The sequence below is a fragment of the Syngnathoides biaculeatus genome, chromosome 17, assembly GCF_019802595.1.
Source record: "Syngnathoides biaculeatus isolate LvHL_M chromosome 17, ASM1980259v1, whole genome shotgun sequence".
In the NCBI taxonomy this organism is placed as follows: domain Eukaryota; kingdom Metazoa; phylum Chordata; class Actinopteri; order Syngnathiformes; family Syngnathidae; genus Syngnathoides; species Syngnathoides biaculeatus.
Window position 1 is genome coordinate 7,587,666 of NC_084656.1, and position 23,269 is coordinate 7,610,934.

The window sequence follows — 23,269 nt, forward strand, 5'->3', positions numbered from 1 at the left end:
ACACACAATTTCCCCCTCCAGGCTGTGGAGGCCAGCTGTTTCTTTGATCACTGAATAGTAGCCACCATTTCCTTTCTGTTTTCGCCAATATTGTCCACATGCGTCTGTGTTAATGGAAGTTCAGTAGTTTTAGTAGTTAAGGTGTTTATGGGTTAAAAATATAGTAACTGACACAAATAGTCAAGAAAACCAAATAGGTGAAAACAATAATTTAACAGGAAAGAAAATATATTTTGAATAGAGGAATAGAGAGCAACAGACACAATAGAGTAGGAGGAAAAGGTCCAGGAGGTTAACAAGGCATGCTGGGAGCTATGTGTCATAGCTGACATGACAAGCTTGACCTTGGAGTAGGCTAGAATGCATTCATCTCCCCCTCACCTCACATCCATCCTAACCCCCTCCCACCTTCAGTCCTCCATTCTACCAAGCACACCCCTTTTCTTTGTACTGCACCCCCCTCTCCCTTCTCTCCCAGCGGGTTGCAACTCTTTCATTCTTCAGCAGCTGACTTATAGATCGTAAGCCTGGTTGGTTACGTTTTGTAACTCTGTGAGAAGTAAAGGTGTGAAAGTCCCAGTAGTAAGGGGTTTATCACATGGATTAAATTCCCTTGGTGGAGATTCAAGCTAAATATCTTTTCCTCAATCTCCAATAAATGCAATTGTAAAATTATCAAACATTTACTTTTTAATGAACTTTCTACTACAGTGTTGTGCTACATTGTTACCAAGACATTTTACAGATAGAAAGTTCAAAAGGTATGACGGAAAAAATGATGTGCCAGAGTGATTTGAAGTTGTTGGTGCCAAACTGTTTTTCCAGCTTTGCTGCATAATGCCTCTTTGCCAAATTAATTTCTTTAGTCAACTGGTTTGTATTGAGACTGTACAGGGACCTATCCCCACGACGATGTGTGACATCTTTAGCCTGGTGAAGTTGCTTAAATTTGGGAGTAAACCTTTTGACCTCAAGATTTCTCCAAGTCCTCATTTGTATTACGGGCGGTCACTGGCAAACTTTAGATGGGCCTGAACATGTGCTGGTTTAAGCAGCAAGACGTTTTCTGGTGCTGCAAGGTCTTAATCTGTGGTGGCATAATGTTTTACGAATGGTAACCTTGGTGATTGTGGTCCAAGCACTCTTCTATATGTAATTTAGTCTGTCTCCCTGGCCTCAGGCCATTAAACAGGTTCCCCCTTGTAGTTTTGAGCTAATACCCCCCTGTTTTCAAGATCATTGATGTCCCGTAAGGTGAAATCTTGAATGGAGTCCCAGGTCAAAGGAAAGTGTCAGTCATCATGTACGTATTTCCAACATGTTTTATTAATTATGCCCACAGTTCTCTTTTCACCCAGCTGCCTGCATATTGTAGAGTAGCTCTTCCCAGCCTTGTGCAGGTCAACAATGTTGTCCATGGTGTCCATAGACAGCTTTCTGGTGTTGGCATTGGTGGGGAGGTAGTAATCTAAACCAGGACCTAAAATGGGCATATATGATTTTCCTGGTTTTGATTTTTTTTGATTGATTGGTTTTTGATGATTTTCATGTCAGAAAAATGGCTTCCAGTGACTTAAATATTTGTGCCATGTGTTTGATGTCTCTAAAGATCAGTCCATCTAATTGAATTTAGCAAGAGTTCTATTAATGTAAAAGCATTGCTCTGCCTTCATATCCATCACACTGAAGCAATTGTGTTTTAATTAAATCCAATTAGATTTTTATCACTTTAATGTCAGCACTAAGGTTTGTGTAACAGCTTTCTGTCAGTCTGTGTTCATGTTTGTAATATAAAGTGTTGCAGACTTTTAAGCACACCCAGCACTATGCATTAGCAGGTTAATTGAAACATGAAGCAGAATCTTAACATGGATGAATTAGTGCAATCAAAAAGTGTAATTATTTTTTCCTTTTTATAGATATAGAATGTAATTTCGTGGTGGTGATGTAGTAACGTTTTCAGGTGTTGTCTGTTGTAACTAAATAAGTTGTTTTCTACTGAGTGAGATAATTTGATTATGTTGCATTCTTTTTATAATTATTTGTCCTTATTTGTTGTTTGTCTCCTTTTACTCCAATTAACATCTAGGAATGATGATGGTTTCCATGCACTGTTTGGATTTTGTTAATTAATCTATTTAACCAGAGATTAACCCAGCATCAGTTCCATTACCTTGTGTCAGTCCATTCATTTTGGAATAATCATTCATTAGCCTGGCTAATGAAAAGCACTGTTAATTGGCAATGGAAGGATAAGGGTTTCATGAAGGCACTAAGTTTAGCATGTGTGTTTGTATTGGGGTGTGTTCCTATTAATTCTCTTGATAACGAGGAGGCCCAATAAACCTTTATTAGCTACCTGACTGGAACGATAAAAATCAATTTGAAATCTGTTGTAATGAGAATACTAATAGATATACAAACATTGACAACTCAGACCCATGCATTTTAATTGTGATTTCTTTTTTTAAGCTGGCACATCTACTGAACCGTCAACTCCAGCCCAGCCCCCTCCTGAAGCTCAACCACTTGAGGTCAAGGCTCCTGAAGAGGAAATGGATGTTACCGAGGACGACATCACTGCAGGTACTTGTAATGATAAAAATACCCCCCCCAAAAAAAACAAAAACCTATTTAATGTATCTTTGGTAAACTAGTCATTGCATAAATTTGTATAGTTTACATGTTGTTTGGGATCCAATAAACTGTACATGAAACATTCAATAGAAGTACATCATATGCATGCCTTTTCAAGGTCTGGACTCCAGCCATCCGTTCATTCATTTTCAGTACCAGTTATCCTCAAAAGGGTCGTGTGTGTGCTAGAACCTATCCCAGCTACCTTCGGGCCAGAGGCGGGGTTCATTCTGAACGGGATCGCAGGGAACATTTAAACAGACAACCATTTGCACTCACATTCACACCTATTGGCAATTGAGAGTCTCCAATCAACCTACCACCCATGTTTTTGGGATTAGGAAAGAAACCAGAGTACCCGGACAAATTAAACAATTAAATTGCCATTTTAGATTACATAAATTAGGTGGTAATTGTCCTAATTTCCATCTATTTAAGTAGTATGTAGAAGTTTTACTTTTTGAATATTACTCCTGAAATCATGGAAATTTTCTCCAATAAAAGTAATTTGATTTTTGGGTTGATAAGCTTTGTTACAAGTAGTGTGTTTCTGCTGGACCCAATAAATGTATACTTTGCTGGAGTACCTCCTTAGGTCAAGTGACTTATACATTTCAATAGTATTGCTGCTGATCTCAATGCTACTTACTGTCTTTTCTCTATATTTTTAATTATATTTTTTGTGATCGTTACATCATTGACAAAAGACCAATGGGTACACATCTCCATGATTCACTGTGCCTCCCACTGTTACATACACAATCAATTTCTGCTTGTTTAGGCTCACGCACATTTGCAACTTTTCACACATTTACAGTTCTCTGACTTATTTTTTGCAAAACAACCTCATACATCTAGCCTTACTATTTAAACGTGGTTTGACACTTTTACTTTCCCAGCTTCCCCCCTTACTTCTTTTGTCCCCATCCTTCTCCCAGACCAATCAATATCACATGTACAACTAACAATTTGTCATTTCACACTGGTCATTCTTATTTTTTTCCTGTATTGACAGAAGTATTTTTCATTTTCTGTGCAGCATCAAGTCTTTAAGATTGTTCAAACACAGAGGAAACTCTTCTGTTGAGGAAATTTAAGAAAACTCAACTATTAATAATCGTAATATCCCAAGAATCTCATTGGATGTGCGTCGTGTTTCTGAGATGCACAAAAATTTGCAGGGAGGCATAAGGGTAGCCATAACCCTAACCACATACATTGAGACTGGGAATGAGGAATGGATAACACAAATATAGTACAGTGTAAAATGTACAGTGTTCTTCTTCTTTTCCTTGTAGGACCACATAGCAAGAACTGTGATATACTGGAGTATTACCTTATCTGTATTCCGTGATAAGTTGCCGAGACTCGTTGTTCCTAGGTTAGGACTCAATGGTTCCATGATCATGTGGCAAAGCTTGGAAACAGAAAAAGGCAGTGTTACAAAAGGTATCACAGAAGAGGAGGGTATGAAGGTAAACTCCATGTGTAAGAAGCGTTAAAATGACAAAGAAAGGGAAAAGCCAATGGAGGGGCAACAAAAATGGGAACTACAAAATTTAAAAGAACTAGGAAGAGAAGACTAGGAGAAATAGCGTCCACAGCAACAAAATCATTTGGCTGAGTGCTGTTACCACGGTACCTGAGTCTACTCTGCCATCCCCCAGGCACACAAACACATTTCTATGAGCTATAGTTGTCCCTGACAGTATCAAGGAATGTAATTTGAATCCGGGGCATCACTGAAGGCATTCGTACCCACACAAAGTGCCATTTAGTATTAACTTATTTGTGGTGGATACCATCAACGTACATTAAAAATGTATGTGCCTTTTAGAAATTGTATGTAGTTCTTAGCAAATGCTCGTGCATCCTGATGACTGATTCTCTTGAGCAAGGCATCGAACACCAATCCCCACCCACCTCTTGAGGTTTGCTTTCCTTTACTCTGATTGGTTATATCACCTTGATGCTAACCCTAATTTCACACATACATCCGTTTTTTTTTTTTTTGGTCATATCTTAAGCCCACTGCACACCAGGTTACATTAGAAAGTGAATTAGACGATAAAAAAAAACCACACCACATTCCAATTATTATGCGTTATATTTTTATTTGATTTTCCTAAATCATTGATACAAATGACATTCTATAATTTTCAAGTCCTCAACCATCAAAATATAAACATATTTAGATGTGTACCATAATTCTCGGCCTACAGAGCACCTGGTTATAAGCCTTGGTACACAGAGTTTAACGCTAGCGGGGCGCTAGCGTTAGCATGGGTAGCGTTTCAAGGCAGTAATAGACCTTTCTGACTGGTGAGCTTAAGCTCTGCCCCCCTTAGCTACGTTCCACAGGATTTACTGCTCATATCCATAATGGTGACTGAACAGAACACGTTTGAAATCGATTCTCTATCGCGTATTCCAGATAATATTGCGGTATGTTTTTTGCCAAATGCGTTAGACTTGTCCAAGAGAGTTCGACAGAGAGGTCTCAACTATTTCATGCAAGGATATGTACACGGACTTAAGATTTTGGACGGAGCAGGACGCAATGTCAGAGTTACAGTGAAATGTTGGCGAACGATGCAAAAAAGTTTGACGCCTCACAAATTTCATATTGAAATCCAATAGGATAAAACAGTGGAATCGTACTGCACATGCAAAGCAGGATTCCCGGCCTACAGAGCGCACCTGGTTATAAGCCTTTGCAGACAGAGTTTAAAGTTAGCGCGGCACGAGCGTGAAACTCTTTCTGTGTACCGAGCCTTATAACCAAGTGCGCTAACTCTAGCGCTGCATCACCGCATAAACTACAGGGTTGAAAGCGTGTGAAAAAAGTCTTGGCTTGTAGGCCAGAAATTACGGTAATATCATTGTAGTCTTTATAAGTGAGTTAGGTTCGATTTTCTACAAGTGCATTTAAAAAAATAATTAACTCAGTCAGTACCGTAGTGACCAGATGAAAAAGTTTGACTTTGCTCGTAATCAAACCCAGTGCGCTGTCTTAAAAATCTGATGTGATACAAATCGGCAAATAGACATTTCTCTTGCATGACATCACTCATTTACGTATCACTAACCTGACTCTTTGGCATAAAACATTACACACTTCAGCAAATCAGTGATACACTAACAAAGTGAAAGTTTTTCTCCTGCAATGTATAAAGCACTGATATAATAATTAAATCATACTCAGAAGATACTTCTCCCTCACTTACCTTTGAACATACAGCCTTGTGTTTTTTGATATTGTTCACATTTAGTTGTACGTGCGGTCTTCCGTAAGCCTTAATCCATCGTAGACACTTCGTCAACTGTGTTTTAGGCTTTGGAAAACGAATGAACCGGGCCCCTTGTAACATAGCAGGATATCTTTCATCAGAATTGCACGTTCCCCTAGCACATCTGAGGACCATTTTATTTATAACATTAACTTTTCCAAGCACAACATGGTGGCAGGGTTGCGTCAAGGCAGGGGTTAAGACAATGCTGCTATCTGATTGGCTATTATTGTACGATTGACCGGTCGGAAAGGTCCATTTTGTAATGTGTATTTGTTACGTGATAAAACATTTGAACCTGATTTAAAGTAAAGTATGAGCAGTGCAGTTGTCCCTATACTAGAGGAAATACTGCCTCCACAAACTAAGAGGGCATCATTTCTGTCTCTGTTGATGGGTGTTACCTCAGGGAGGTCAGAGGTCTCCACCATGCATAAACCTTCATCACCCAGTCACCTGACAGGCTCGAAGAGAATATAAATACATCTTTATTTTCCTCCTTTCAACGATTAGTCAGTTTTTAAAGTTTGATCTATGTAACATGTACAGCAGTTTGCCAATGATCAATGTACAAATACTTGAAAGTGTATTGATGCTTTCATTAGATCATAATTGTTTACAATCCTCTTTCGTAGGGCATTCTGTGTATGAGTTAATAAACCATTGATTCTAACATCTTATCAAGGTACCTGAATGAAAAGAATAAAATTTTACATTTCTTTCGCAGCCCCTTTCATTTTACGTTTTCACCTTTCACCTCTTGAGAGGGTTTGTGGTGGCACATCTATATAGATCAAAGGTGAAAGGTCAAGATGACCCTCACCTCTCAGTGTCATTAGTCCAGTTGTGATTTGGTTAGCCGAAATGCTAGCCTACCCAGCTAATCTAATATCACAGCCTGGAGGTTGGTTGGGTCAGCTCACATTTCTCTTCAGCAAAGATTGAATCTACGCAGTGATGAGATGAGAATGTTCAATGTGGCGATGCTAAACCCGTTTGATTGTTTTTGATGATTGTATATGTGTAGTTTTTACACATTGAGGGACACTGCTTTATGGACTTTTTATTAAAACAGGAGGTATTCTATGAAATGTATATGTGAATGATCCATCCTTCCATTCTCTGTACCGTTTATTCTCACTCGGGTCTCTGGTGTCCTGGACCCTATCCAAACTGACTTTGGGTTAAAGGTAGGGCACTCCCTCAATTGGTCGCCAGCCAATCGTAAGGCATCTGTAGTCAAAAGAGAAAACATGGAAAAAAAACAAATGACGAAGGTTAAAATTGGTGAAGAGACTGGTGTTCATAGTTCTTTACTTCACTGTTTGTTTTTTTTCCCTTTGCAGAGGGGAGAAGTGGAAGTCTAAATCTTGTTACCTCTTAACTATGAGATCATTTGAAAAATATATTACTATAATTAAATTTATTGTAATCTGTTTGAACAAGTAGTTTTACCTTTTTGCATTTGAATGGTGGTTTGTCTGTATGCCCTGCAATTGTCTAGTGACTATTCCTGGATGTACTCCGGCCCTTGTGTTGATGGGTCAGATGAATTATTTTTTTCATTACACACACATCTTTCAGATACAAAATAAGTACAAACTTCTAACCTATTGGGCCCTGAATGGAAAAGTTAATCCACTGGTTCCCTTCCCTGTGATGACCAGTTTTTTACACCGTGAACACACTAAGGGCTAACCCTATAGACTCGTTGAATCAGGAAATCATTCAAATAATACTTGACAGACAAATTGAAATGGGCTACAAGTTCTAAAAAAGAAATGCCTCATGCCACAATCCAAAGAAATTAAAGAATAAATGAGGGCCTCAAATTCAAGTTCAAAGTTTGTAGTTGATGCACATCTTGTTTTTCATTTCAAAACCATTGTCCTGGTGGTGTTAAGAGTCAGATGAGAACTGTGTAAATGTCCCAATAGTCATGGACCTGACTGGATATTGACCATGCATTGGGACATTTCATTTCTTGTCCCTCTGCACAAAAAAATCTCAATATTTTGGATGTCCCCAAGAGAGTACCTAATGCTTTTGTTGCAATGAGTATGTGTATATATGTAGGCAATTACATAGAAGTGAAAGTCAATATAAATTGGCCCACAAAATTTAACCAACAAAACAAGTTAATTAAACAACCAATGTGATTTTTGTTATCATTATCAGCCTTGTTTGAAAGGTGTGGGTTATTTTTACTGCAGGACTCAATGATTATCATTAGACTAAATATTACAATGGAGAAAGAGTTGAATTGATAACTTTAAAACTGATCAGTCATCAAACCAAAAATGTCCTTGTATTGGCTTCTTTGTTTTCAAGCTTTTAGCTGTTTTTACTGTTTTGTCTTGTTTTTCCCTTGTATCACAATGGAACCCCACGTCTTCCATCATATTCTTGTGAGCAGAGGTACTGCTTACTGTCTGTCTCAAGACCATAAAATACATTTTAACCTTTTAGATGGCCTTGAGCAGTTTCAAATGATAGTAACCATTTGAAGATTTCCAATTGTTGTCCTGTGGCATTTTAAAAAATCATAATTGTGTTCAGTTATTTCCCAGGCTTTACTATCTCCTGACATTCAGTCTAAGGATGGTATGTACGTATCCTTAACTAATGACCACCCATTTATCCCTTTAGCACAAGCACACTTAAAGGTTTGTGTTTTTGTTTCCAGAATATTTTTCATGGACTTTTCTGTCAACTATTTACTTTCACCTCTGACCCTTTAGTTCTCACAAATTTCCTGCTGATATTGATCCTCTTGCCTGAGTCCCGAGTGATCAAGTTTTACCAGCCTTCTATTGATTACCAATGGATGCAGAGGCATGGTTCAGGATTAGAGGTTGATAGGGTTACTGGTTTTGAAGTGGGTTTTGGGAAGCTTGATAGTTCCCCTTCAGGGTTCCCAAAAAAGAAACATATTGTTGTTGCATCATATGTTCATAAATTATGTTCTTTTCTAACACTGGTACATTGTATGCAATATTCCATGAATATCTTTCATTAGTTTAATATCTCTAAATTACCCCTTCTTATTGCTCCACCTTACAAATGGAGAGGTTTGTGTCTCCCAATGTTTTGAGTAGATGTTGGAGGTTTTATGTCCCTGGTTGGGTCACTGAGTGACCAAACAAAACGTGCTTCAGAACCAGCTATGATAACTGATAAAAGCTTTAGAGCCAGGCATGGAGATGCAAACACACTGTCGAGCCTGGGCCTAAAATGCCCAGCCAAGCACAGCCCGAAGAGGCAAAGCAGCTCCCTTTTACCATGGGCTCAGCACCTATGGGAGGGCCAAGGGGTTTGGGTGCTATGTGAATTGGGCAATGACTGTAATTGTGGACCTTGGTGGTCTGGCCCGTGGCTACAGAACCTGGCTTAAGAGAAAGGAAAAAGTCTGCATTGGTCGGACCCTGAACTGGTGTGCGAAGAGAGGTTCTGGAAAGTATAGCCCGGCTTTCCAAAACTTTTGCCTTTAGACCAATCACCAACTCAATGATTTCACCTTTTTAGAAGTCCTGGCAGTTGTTGAGGCAAAAACCTCTTGCTTTGTGGCCAGGGGAGAGTTTACAATGATGATTGAGCGCTGCTGTAAGTAGTGAACAAAATCACAGACATAAATGGCCAAATTCAGTTTCCTCCAGACCGTGTCCAGGCTCTCACTTTGAGAAGCTCATCGAGCAGGGACTCCGAGTAGAGTTGCTGCTTCTCCATATCCAGAAAATCCATGAAGTTTTTTATATATATATATATATATATATATATATATAGAGAGAGAGAAGAGAGAGAGAGAGAGAGAGAGAGAGAGAGAGAGAGAGAGAGAGAGAGAGAGAGAGAGAGAGAGAGAGAGAGAGAGAGGAGAGAGAGAGAGAGAGAGCGCTCTCGTATGAGAGCAGATAGAAGCTCTAGCGCTCTCTCTCTCTCTCTCTCTCTCTCTTCTCTCTCTCTCTCTCTCTCTCGCTCTCTCTCTCTCTCTCTCTCTCGAGCTCTCTCTCTCTCTCTCGAGCTCTCTCTCTCTCTCGAGAGAAGGAGAGAGATAGAGATCGAGAGAAGAGAGAGACCAGGGGAAAAGTACAACTAAATTGCAATAACTTGCAAACAATTGGCTTTTAAATTTTCAATGTCAAATCATGAATGAATGTTCGAAAATACATTGGTGTTTGTTATACAATAGTGCAAACTTATTATAGGGTTATTTATTTTTTTTTTTTATGAAAAATATTTCTCATTCTTAAATTGCTTGTAATGCCCATGCCAGCCTTTCCTGGAATGTCATTCTTTGCCCTGCCCCCCTCATGTTCATTGTCCGTCTGACCTTAAAAAATAGTTGTATGAAAGAATTTTCTTTCTCTTAAGGATAATTTTATTTACCTCTTTTTTTCCTTCTCCAATCCATCTCTCGTTGACGACTTAGCCAAATGTAGGTGAGCGGAGAGGAGAGCATGTTCCTGCCCTCTTTACTTTATTGGGTTAAGTTTGGGAGCCGGTTGACCAACAAATAGGATTTAGATACAATGTCATTATAATAGATCTTTTGGTCGTGAAGGAAAGAGATCGATAGGCTTCAAAAATCAATCATTCCATCCACATGGACGAAGAGTCTGCAGGAAGCATGTGATTCACCAGACTGTCCGCAGACATCTCATTTCATAAATGAAGTTCAGAGCATCTGCCAGTCTTAAAAAAAGCTTTTACATTATCTTTTTTTTTTTTTTTAATATCCACCACAGACCCAATGGTCAAGTTCAGTGGTGTCGCAAAATTCTGAATCATATAGAAGGTTTAAAAATAAATGAGACTATCAATTAGTCATCAGCTGTACATATATTGTGATTGCATTGTATAAGTTAATGTAACAATAAAATTTGCAGCTGGTCAGTAAGCGAACATTATCAAGGTAGATTTTCAGCAAATCATAAAAGATAACTACTTTTTAAAGTAAGGGGACATTTAAGTCATACCAATATCTGAATTTTTTTGTAGTTTTCCTTAACTTAGCATACCATCCATTCATCCATCTATCTTTTACCGCTTATCTGTGGTAGGGTTGTGGGGGCAGTTGCTTTAGCAGGGACACTCAAGACTTCCCTTTCCAACAGCCACTTCATTCAGCTCATCTGAGGGAATCCCAGGTTAGCCGAGAGACAAAGTGTCCCCAGCATGTACGAAGTCATCACAGGGTTTCGTTCCGGTGAGACTTGCCCGGAACACCTCACTAGGGAGACATCAGGGAGACATCCAGATCAGATGCCCCAGACACCTCATCTAGCTCCTCTTAATGTGGAGGAGTAGCAGTACTACTCTGTTGTACACAACAACGGACTGGACAAAAGTGCATCCCTGTAGATGCTGCACTGATCCACTTGTCAATCTTGCATTCAATTATTGCCTCACTCACAAACAAGAGCCGTCTTCCATTTGGACGGAGGAACATGGTGTCAGATTTGGAGGTGCTGATTGCCATCCCAGCCGCTTCACACTCTAAAAGAACCGTTCAGGAGAGAGTTGGAGATCACAGCTTAAGGAAGCCAACAGAATCACATCATCTGCAAAAAGCAGATATGCAATGCTCAGCACCAAAAACCAGACCCCCTCTGCACCTTGGCTGCCCCCGAGCAATTCTTCCCAGTCATGCCCTTCCAGGTCTTACTGTCATTGCCCACGTAAGCATTGAAGTTCCCCAGCAAAACCGTAGAGTAACCAGTGGGAGCGCTCTACAGCACTTCGTCTAAGGACTCCAAAAAAGGGTGGGTACTCTGAAATGTTGTTTGGTGCATAAACAGAAACAACAATCAGCACCCGACCCCCCCATCCAGAGGTGGAGGGACACGACACTCACATCCACCGTGGCGAATACTAACATACACGGATTGAGTCGGCAGGCAATAAGTATACTCAAACCTGCTCTGCACCTCTCACCATGGGCAACTTAGAGTGGAAGAGAGTCCAACCCCTCTTAAGAGAACTGGTACCAGAGCCCAAGCCGTGTATGGAAGCGAGCCCGACTGTATCTCGAACGTCTTAACCTCACACACCAGCTCTGGCTTCTTCCCTGCCAGAGCGGTGACATTCCACATCCCTAGCTTAGCCAGCTTTTCTAGCCAGGGATTGGATTGCCAAGGTCCCTGCTTTCGCACACCACCCAACTCACACAACACCGAGCAACCCCTATGGCCCCTTCCACATGTGGTGAGCCCAAGGGAAGGGGGACCCATGTTACCCTTTCAGGCTTTGCCCATGGGTGCAGGGCCGGTCACCAGGCGCTCACCTTCGACCCCTACCTCCAGAGGAGAGCCCTGGTGATTTGAATCTGGGCAAGGGGACTCTATATCTTTTTTTGTTTGTTTGTTTTTTTTTGTAATCGTCATGCGTGTTTATGGAGCCGTCCTTCGTGTGGTCCCTCACCTAGGTCCTTTTTGCAATGGGTGACCCTACGAGGGGTGTAAAGTCCCAGACAATTTAGCTGCTAGGATCATTCGGACACAGAAACCACTCCACCATGATAAGGTCGCAGCTCAAGGAGAGAACTTAGCGTACCTTTTAAATAAATAAATATATATATCAAACAGTTTTTTTTTTTTTCCAGAAGCTGCCATACTGCCATAATTTTTCCCTTAGTGTAAATCATAACTTTTTTGTGATTCCGGTTGGAAGTCTATCTCTAATTTTGTTATCTACTGGCCCAGTCTGGCCCAGGGAATGGATGCCATCTGTAATCCATTTATCAGAGCCAGCCTCTGGGCCTTCTTCCAAATGACAGCCGGCCTTTAGCAATCTCATTATAAAGAGCACCAGTATATAATATGAAAATATGGGGGAAGGGGGTTCTGAGGATTTGAAAATTGAGGATCTTACAGTGGTCAAATGACTACTCACCTACATTAATGTGAGCCACTGGACATCTTTTAGATGCCCATTTTCATTTACAATGTTTCTTATTTCAGTATTCATCTTACATTTATGTGATGTTTTGTCCTCATAGGATTTTATTTTGCTTAATGTTCCTTATTTTGGCTCAAGTATGTCAGTTTTTTAATAATAATTTGGCTAAATCCACTGTCTTGTAATTAAGGTCAACAACTTCCCTTAATTACCACGTCAACCCTATTTATGATATTAGTTGACCAATACCATGCACTATTTGTTCAAAGTTTGTTGAAAATGGAAACTTGGCTGTTGTTTCATTTAAGAAGGATCTAGATTGTTCTTGTAAGTACAGTATATGCCTTCGGGGTAAACCCTGCGGACACTGAATTATTTTTTCTTTTTAAACGTTTGTGTTTTGTACCGGTCACAGTTTTACTTCACTACTTGGAGTCACATGGTGATATAGTGGCTAACTATCAGTGGAGCTTAACAATATTTCCGCCTCAAAGATAATCATGCTTGACTGAGATTTTTACCTTTGTTTGAATTTGTAGTTGATATGATTTAATTTGGGGCGTCAGATGTGATTTCAATTCATACTCGATATACTGCTCACATTCATCCTGTGATAGTGTAACAATTGGCCTGGTTTCTTTTGCTACTGATCACACACTTGACAGTTAAAAAAAATAGCATTTTTTTCTGTTGTCCAGTGTAATTATGAAAAAGTGACAATTGCTTTGTTTGATCAGAGGCAGATTTCTGTAATTAAAAAAATTAATATGAAACCTCAATAAAATATGGTGGATCATTGATTAGGACATTTGGTAGTGATGGTTTCCTGTGCCCAATCACAAGAGACTGTTGTTGTAGGTCTTGACAGTATGAAATATTTCATGATGTTCTGAATACATTCCTCCCACAATATGAATGGTTTTGGTTTTATATTTTGCCACATCTACAATTTCAAGTGCTTTTTTTTAAAAAAAATACATATAGAAACAGAAGGTTCAACTAAGAAAATTAAGTCTAATGTTTTGTTTCTCGTTTTATCAGTTTGAAGAAATCAGAAGCTACTGTATATTATAATCTCCAAGCCGTATCATAAAGAGTTCCCAAGAAGCTCAAGACCACACAACTGTGGCTACATCTCTTTGTATGTTCATTTTACAACCTCCTGCTGATAGTGTATGAGTGAGGGTGGGGTGTGCGTGGGTGTGGTTAACACGCGCTTTGTTCTCTCCAATACAAATTTGTTGCAGTCACTTGCTCACTGATCCAAAGACAGAGAAAATCAGAAATTAAGATCAGATTTTTTTCATGGTATTAAGCAAGTACATACAGACACACCCAGACACATGCACATGCACACAATATATGTTCTCCTTGTTGGGCATTTGAGATTTTCAACAAAAGCCTTCAGCTCCCACTGTGAATTTGCGACACACACGAGGCTCCGGCAGTTCCCCACTCTTCATTCTCTTTACTCTCATGCTTTTTTTTTTTTTTAAGTGTCTCCATTTGCTGCTTATAAAAAATGGCTCATCCCTTGTGAATACATGTTCCTTTTGAACTGTTATCAGCTTCATGCTGATTCACAGGGCTTCATAGTTTTTTTTAACATTTCATACCAAAAAGAATGTAAATGATTTAAAAAATAGTCCTTTAATGTCGCTCAATGGTTTTATTATGTAAACAAATCTTTATTACTAATCAGAAATGGTACAAGCATTTGACAATGTGATCAGTCCAAAACTGCTGAGCATCCAATATTAGAAAATTGCACAACACAGAACATCAGAGACTTTTTTCGGAATCGTGGCATTTCTTTAAAAAAGAAACACAACTTATCAGTCATTTTTGATAAGAGGTTCAAGAGTTCCTTTCATTTCATTTCAACATTTCAAGTTTATACACCTTATATTGTTCAAAGCATGAAAATAAAAAATGTGTTCAATGACAGGTCTACATCTTGTTTTCTATTATCCATTTTAGAGCCGTGACTTAATGTAGGTATCCCATCCAAATAATAGTAGTTTAAGTCACATGCATGTATCAGCCAAGTGCCGTTCTCAAGGATCACGTGTGGCTTTGCATTTCACAGGATTGTTTTCTAAAACACTTTGTCCTCATATGAGGTGAGTCTTTTTAATTTACAATGTATTTTTATTGTAGGTGAAAAGCCAAGTCACATGAAGTCATGTTGAGACTCCTGTCACTTGAGTGACATGTTTGTGTGTTGGAAAACCACTGTCTCTATAATCCTGTCAGACCTTACAATTACTATTTTTGTCATAGGTGCAGCTTACGGAGCTCATTATCTATGTCCTCAGAATTAAGCATTTTGTCAGGTCTTTATATCTTTGTTTGTGTTGCGTGTATTGAACCTCTGAAGCCAGATTCTTAAAGTAGAATTCAAAACAAAATTTTTGATCTATACCACGTCTTTGTACGACTAGCGGAAAGGGGTGTCCCTCTAATACACCATAATGCAGGTCACGAGCTGAATGTCTTTATAGTGCACATCGACAAGTGTGTGTGTGTGTGTGTATATGTGATATACATACATACTTACACAAACGCGCACACATGTGTGCACACACAGTTGGAGCCATAAGTTTACATAAAACTGCAAAGACTCATTTTTACTCCATTTTTTTTTTCCCCCAGTTTTAAATGTTTTATTTCTTTGCATTCAAATGCTTTTAATCATGTAAAGCACATTGAGTTCTCTTGTGTATGCAATGCGCTATTAAAAAAATTGCTTTTGGTAGTGTTTTCCTCCATGGGTAACGGGCTTTAGGAACCACAGGACATGTCTCCAGAACTCAAGAGCTCTCTCTTGGAGTCATTTTGCAAACTATTGTCTGACATTTTTAAAGTGTTTTTTTTAGGAGTAATGGCGTCGTTCTCGGTGAATGGCCTTTCAGCCCATGTCGGCGCAGAACTTGTTTCACTGTGGATAATGACACTTTCTTACCAGCTTTGCCTAGCATCTTCACATGATCTTTATCTTTTGTTCTGGGGTTGATTCACACATTTTGGACCAGAACACGTTCATCTCTGCAGCACAGAGCCCGTCTCCTTCCTGAGCGGTGTGATGGCTGGACAGTCCCATGATGTTTATACTTGCCTATAATTGTTTGAACAGATGAACACATCACCTTCCAGCATCTTGAAATTACACCCACGGATGAGCCAGACTTGTAGAGCGCCACGATTCTTGCTCTGATTTCCTGGTTGATTTCTTTTGATTTTACCATGATTTCGAACAAGGAACGCAGAGTGTTTAAGGGGCTTAAAGTGCTTTGCATGAACAGTGTATCAATTAGTCATATGTACCATATTTTGACAATCTGAAGTTAAATAGTCTCTTATTTGTGTTTTGAGAAGATTTTTATCAACAATTAAGAATTTCAGGGGCGCTGCCATTTTCGCGAGTCACATGACCTACATGCGCGGATGTGACGTGTACCGTGCCGCAACAGAGGCTCGATTACATGGGACACCATTTATGCCCAGTGCTGATTTCTCTGAAGAAATAGCAGTATCGGTTGATCGGGAAGACGGAGGATTACTTTCATACAGATTTGAACCTGTGAGTGTAAATGTTGAATATTTAGATGGTTCTTCTGGCGGAATGACGCGGAGTCTGACTACTCGTAGGCCTATGCGTGACATAAGTCCGTAAACAAAAACCCGCGGAGCTCTGGGCCAGCAGCCGCGGATGGTTTTTCGGACGGGAATGACAGAGTCTGACGAGCGAGCTCCGGCGGCGGGCCGCAAGCCGAGCTTCCAGGCGGCGGGCCGCAAGCCGAGCTTCCAGGCGGCGGGCCGCAAGCCGAGCTTCCAGGCGGCGGGCCGCAAGCCGAGCTTCCAGGCGGCGGGCCGCAAGCCGAGCTTCCAGGCGGCGGGCCGCAAGCCGAGCTTCCAGGCGGCGGGCCGCAAGCCGAGCTTCCAGGCGGCGGAGGCCGTTAGCCCTGGCCGCCGAATCAAGGCTAAAGGCCTCCGCCGCCGCCGAAGCTCGGCTAAAGGCCTCCGCCGCCGCCGAAGCTCGGCTAAAGGCCTCCGCCGCCGCCGAAGCTCGGCTAAAGGCCTCCCCGAACGTCGAAGCTCGGCTCGCGGCCCGCCGCCAGAGCTCGCAGCCCGCTGTCTATATAAACTTCTAGCTTGAACTGTATGTATATTTTTGTGTGTGTGTGTTTAATTGTTTGAACTGATAAGTTCATTCTTATAAACAAGTACATTGTGATTGAGTACACAGAGCAGAATTGTCATTAAATATTTACTGTTTTCATCAAGATATCCACCACCATCCACAAATTAAGTCTAAGAAAAAGTTGAGGTTCTTCATTTAATTTAAATCCAAATGCATCTCTGTAATATACCAATTAAAGTAAAAATTATTTAAGCGTTTATATGAGATCTACTAAATTTAAGAAAGGATATATTTGTCCAGAAAATGTCATTAAGTTCCATTTGTTTCCCTGAAGGCTGCCTCTCAAACCTTCCACCAAATGCCAAAAAGATCTCCAATTCATATGAGGAGCGCCGGAAACAGGCCACCGCCATTGTCCTGCTGGGTGTCATCGGGGCCGAGTTTGGGGCCGAGATTGAACCTCCAAAAGGTGCAGCACGTACTCGAGCCGGTGGACAGGTCCCTGAAGGCTTTGGACCAACAAGTGGCGGTTCCTCAAACTATTCCCTAGCAAGACACACATGTAAGTAACTACGAGTACAAACATTTGTGTTGGCAAAAGGCATTGCAATAATATCATTTTTCTCTTCTTGAAGGATACCATTCCTATAGAGCTGTATGGTGCATCAATTTCATGTTTAGTTGCAGTTTATAGGAAGAGTTTATTTTAAATTGGAACTCGGCGCTTAAACTACAATTTTTGTCAAAATGGACCCAGTTCCTGTTATTAATTGCATAAAATTCAGACAGCTGTTGAAGCTGAAGTTTTCACTGAACTGCTGGAGGACTTCTTTAACTAAAATGTGACACTGATCTTTCCAGTGTTAAATAATTATGATCCTTATTTTTTATCATTATTACTTGCACTACCTCAAAAATTGTCGGATGTTAGTTGAAGTTTGAACACATTCTTTTATATGAGTTATGCTAGAGTTATGTCAAAAATACAGGACAAATGTAACAAAATCACAGATGGATTAAAGGTGAAGGGGAGAGAAAAAATTCATTCTAATCTGCCAAGCTTGACTCTTTAAAGATCTTGGCACTAAACACACGCTCAGATCGATCTGAGGCTTTGCCACACTGTGCCTATGGCGCTTGGGCCTCATCGGGCAACAAACCTGCACTAAGAAGAGCTGCTCTTCCATCCTGCTACTCCTGAGTTCTGATTGGTCGTTGTTGTTGGGGGCATCCTCCCAGAGATGTGCCTGTCTGCTCACTGATAGGCTGTGATCCATATGATTTTAAGTTGGCTCTGGACACAGTGGTTAACTTACCTGAACGAACTCACAGGAGCATAGACATGGAAGCATGGGGTGGGTGAAGGCTTCCACTAGTGGGTGATGGTATTTCCAGCCAGATAATAAAAATCATTCTTCTCGTTGTGCTTGCCACTAAAGTGTCCCCAACTTGACCAAAAGGGGAAACTTCTTGTTGTGGTCCTACCACCAGAGCTAGTTCTGCAGTTATTTTGCAAATAATCATGGGCCTCTAAGTGTGCACTGGAAAAATTCTGCACTCGGTTTCCACTTTGGTAATATAGGATGAAATTTGCGTAAATTACTGCGGAAGCCCGTCTGTGTTCCAGATTTAATGGTTCTCCCTCACTTACCAAAGCTGCACATCCAGAAATTGGAAGTACATTTAAATGAATTAAAGTCCCACTTGTCCGTTTCATATTTTCTAAATACATAGTTTGAAGGTAAGTGCTAAAGACGTATAAAGAATTAGAACAATTTAGTGCTGAATTCTTGAGATATAGCTTAAAACGTTTTTTCATTATCTCAGCTGGCTTGATTTTCTAGCCCCATGACAAAAGACAGCTGTGGCGTATGCTTTATGGCAAGAGGCCCTCCCCTATTGTATAACTATTGAGTGGTGTCTAATGCTAATTGCCAGTTACTTAGTAATCATTGGTTGGCTCATTTCTACCACTATTACATTCCACATTTACCCATCAACAAATGCTTACAACCCCAAAAATTGCATCGTCCCTGAAGTGTTGTGATAGTTGAGCTTGCGTCTCCGTCGCGCTTACTCACACATGACCAGAGGTGGATACAGTAGCCAAATATTTTAATCAAGGAAGAATACTGTTACTTTAGAACAATATGACACAAGTAAAAGTAAAAAGTAGTCATCCAAATACTTACTTAAATGTAAGAAAGTCCGAAATGAAAAAAATAAGTAGAGCAACTTGAGTAACTTTTTTTTTTTTAATCTGTGCATGAACATCAAATAAAATCAAATATATGAGTCAACACACACCTGCCAAGATTTCAATTTTTAAATGCCCCAAAACCATTCCAATGGGAGAGAAGCATTTGTTTTTGCTTTATTCACATAAATGACTTCATGAAGAAGCTCTCAGCTGAACAAACTTGACTGTGTGTGCATTTGCGACACTATCTGGATACTGCTATTTTTTTCCCCCCACATCCACTGCCAAAATAACAATAGAAACATCTAACTTACTGCAAGGTGTTTTCTCAAGTTAGAAGTAGGATGAAATATCCTGGTTTAGGCAGTCCCACTATAACAGCTGCATGACAAAGCTGTTGTTTTTTTGGAGGGAGTAAAGTAGTCGCGTGGCTTTTTTTTTTTTCCCGCCCAAAATGAATCATTTTGATTGCCTTGCAAAGGCTACGTGCACGGTGTCATCCAATTGGTGAATTAGTCAATTGACATTCGTGATTCCGTCTGAATGGCACAACAGGCACCCTATGGGGATGTTTAACATAGTCTAATAACAGATGCGCATGCAAGAAGGAATAAATAAAAGTATCAAACTATGTCAACCATTATAATGGAGTAAAAGTATCGCTCCTTCTTTACATAAGTTAAAGTAAAAAGTACAGTGCAGTTAAAGTACTCTGACAAGTATAGTTTGTGGAAAATGTCACTTGAGTAAATGTAGCACATTTACTACCAACCTCTCTGCACGGCTCATGTAATGAGTCGACTGAGCGTTGGCTGGGTCTCCACTGGGAAGGGGCCTCGTACTAGAGGCTATTCTAGTTATTGCACCAGTGGCGAACAAGTGGAGCAGGTTTGACTCGGTCCAATGCTCCACAGGCTTGTTCCATGCACGTGTACATCTACACAACGAACGCTCTTAACTACAAACATGGTAGGGTTATTTAGTAAGTCAGATCCTTTTTCTGCAGCCTTTCATCCTCCTTTTCCTCCTGCAACAGCCAAAAATGTGAGGAATGTCCATGTTTCCAATCAAATTCCGGTAAATTCCTCTCAACGATAGTTACACAAAGCTGTGAAAGCATGTGAACATGTTACTAGATTTTTCTTCAGTGCTCACTGATATTTTTAGTTTCATTCTTTGTCTGTCCTTCAGCCTATTGTCAGTCTGTTTTTTCTCTCTCCATCCTCCCCATCTCCTACTTCACCTGTCTCTCGTGAAATTGAAAGATGGATTGGAGGTGTTGGCATACAGGGGTGTGTGCGCTTCCACGTGTATGTGTGTGCGTGATAAATGAGAGCTGTCTACACAGAGAGGAGGTGGGTACAGTAGTCTACATGGCAGTGTATAGATTTATGTTTTCATATTGTAGGAGAAGAAATGTATAGGATGGATGGGGAAATTGAGCCTAGGATGGAAAGAATGATATACAGATGATGACTGAGGAATAGTTGGGCTGGATAAAAGAGACAAACTGTCCATTGTGTTCTTTCTCTGGACAATTATCTCTGCCGTAAATGTCAAAATACATCCAATTCCCTGCAGGGGTCCATTCATCATGAATGGTGGCATTTTGAAACATTCATGAGAACTGATTAGAAATTGGGTGGGTTGAGGGGTTGTTTTTTTTCAGGGGGTGGACAGCACTGCACAAAATACTGTAAAAGGTGATTTTAATAATTCAAATTTCATTTGTCATTTGATATCCTATTGTTGCACATTACTGAAACCAAATTCTATCTAATATTGCTCATCTCATCTAATTCTGATTTAAAACATTTCTAATAATATGCAACAGTTTTTATCAGGTATACACGTGTCCTATGTACAGTAGTTGGAATATTTAGCACATCACCATTTTTCTCATTAAATATGCGTCCAAAGGGCCTGTTGCCCTGAACATTTCGCCAGATGTTGGGAACAACACAAGTAATCCATACATACAAAGAAAGTGGAACAAAAAGGATCAGAAATTAAGTTGCATAAAAATGTTAAATGACTGGGGGAAAAAATGTTAAAGAGGAAATCCAGTGCTTGCATTAACAGTGTATCTAAAAGGTCATGTAATATTTACCCTATTTTGACAATGTGATGTTAAATTCTCTCTCAAAAGAGAGCTCGACTCGTAGCCCGCCGCCGGGGCTCGCTCGTCAGACTCCGCATCATTCCCGTCCAAAGAACCATCTGCGGCTACCGGCCTGGAGCTCCCAGGGGCCTTTGTGTACACACTTATGTCGCGCGTAGGCCTCAGAGTAGTCAGACTCCGCGCCATTCCGCCTGAAGAAACATCCAAATATTCAATATTAATTACAGCCACAGGTTCAGATCTGTATGAAAGTATTCCTCCATCTTCCCGATCAACCGATACTGCTATTTCTTCATAAGAGGAGGATAAATCTGAGAAGTCAGCACTGGGCATAATGGTGTCCCACGTAATCGAGCGTTTGGAACGGCACAGTACACGTCACATACGCCACGTACATCATGTGACTTGCGAAAATGGCAGCGCACCTGAAAATTTGTAATTGTTGACAAAAGTCTTCTCAAAACACTATTAAATGACAGAGGATTTAGCATCACATTGTCAAAATAGGATACATATTACATGAACTCTTGGATACACTGTTCATGCAAAGCACTGGATTTCTCCTTTAAATGACAAAAATGTATTGAAAACATGACGAAAGAGGTGAAAGCCAAGAGAAGACCTAAAATATATCAATCAAATAACAATCCATCCCATTGTCAATGCAAATCAATGTCAAAATGGTTCATTCCTGATTGATGGGCTACAAAAAGTACTCATTGCTAAGATGAGTCAAGACACATTTCATGATGAGTAAGACCAGAGAGAAGAATTGTCCAAGAGCCAAGGACCAACTGTGGAAACGTTCAAAAAGACCTGGCAATGTCAGGTACTGCTGCCACAAGGAAATTAGAGGAATGCACTCCGCCACCATTGCCTGTATGCACACCACACAAAACCCCACTTGACTTGAGGGGGAAAGCATGTCGGAGGTCATTTAACGTTTGCTGAACATTTGGACAACCCAGAAAAATACTGGGAGAATATAGTTTGACAAGGCGAGAGTAAAATTCAATAGTTTGGATTGCATAATTCACACCATGTTTGGAGGAAAAATGGCACTTCGCATCACTCTAAAAACACCATACCCACAGTGAAGTTTGCAGGTAGGAACATAATTGCTTCGGGCAGCTTTCCAGGAAGTAGTACTGGTAAACTTCACATTATTAAAGGAAGGATAAATGTGCAAATGTACAAAGACATTCTTGACAAAATCTGCTGCCATCTACAAGGATGATGAAAATGAAACAAAGGTGGATATTTCAGCAGGATAATGATTCAAATCATATTGCCAAGAAAAATCATTATAGCTGCTAAAATGAATCAGCCAATCACCTGATTTGAATCCAATTGAAAATCTACTGAAACTGAACTGAACAGAAACTCAAGGTCCATAAAAGAAGACCACGGAACCTCCAAGATATAAACACTGCTTGTGTTGACAAAAATCACAACAGAGCAACATATGTGACTAGTTTCTACATGGAGGAGGCTTCTTGAAGCTCTCATTGCAAACAAATGCTTGAAGTATTAAGTAAATACCAGTTGGCATGTTCCATACTTTTTCATATTATTACACACAACTTACTTTCTGATCTTATTTGTTCTACCATTTTTTTTGTATACATTATATGGGGTACTTGGGTTGTTCCCGACATCTGGTGATATTTTAATGTCAAAAACACCTTGGGAAATATATAGAATGGGAAAAATTGTATTGTTAAATATTTATTTCAGCTGCTATATGTCTGCTTTGTACATAAATAAAAAGGCAAGACCTTTACTCCTTGCAGTCGTTCTGATCCAGCACTAATCCACTAAGTCCTTAACATTGATTTACCTTCACTCAGGTAAAATCGACAGTGTGCCAGGCTGAGGGGGGAAAAAAAGTTAAAGCATTGTTGTGGAGGCAGTTGAGTTGGCCCTGTAAAATAAAATGTACCGATTTGTTCCCATTTCTGTCTCTTCTTTCGTTCCCTTTG

At 40.0% G+C, this 23,269-nt stretch overlaps 1 protein-coding gene across 3 annotated transcripts in view; it reads left to right on the plus strand.

Annotated features, from left to right (window-relative positions):
• The window catches only part of LOC133515256 (WD repeat-containing protein 7), a 159,759-nt gene that overhangs the window by 55,137 nt on the left and 81,353 nt on the right, over positions 1–23,269 (plus strand). For all 3 annotated transcript variants that reach the window (XM_061847621.1, XM_061847620.1, XM_061847622.1), the window contains exons 22-23: positions 2,473–2,586; positions 17,300–17,527. In XM_061847621.1, the coding sequence (XP_061703605.1) occupies positions 2,473–2,586; positions 17,300–17,527 (342 nt within the window). The remainder of the gene's footprint in view (positions 1–2,472; positions 2,587–17,299; positions 17,528–23,269) is intronic.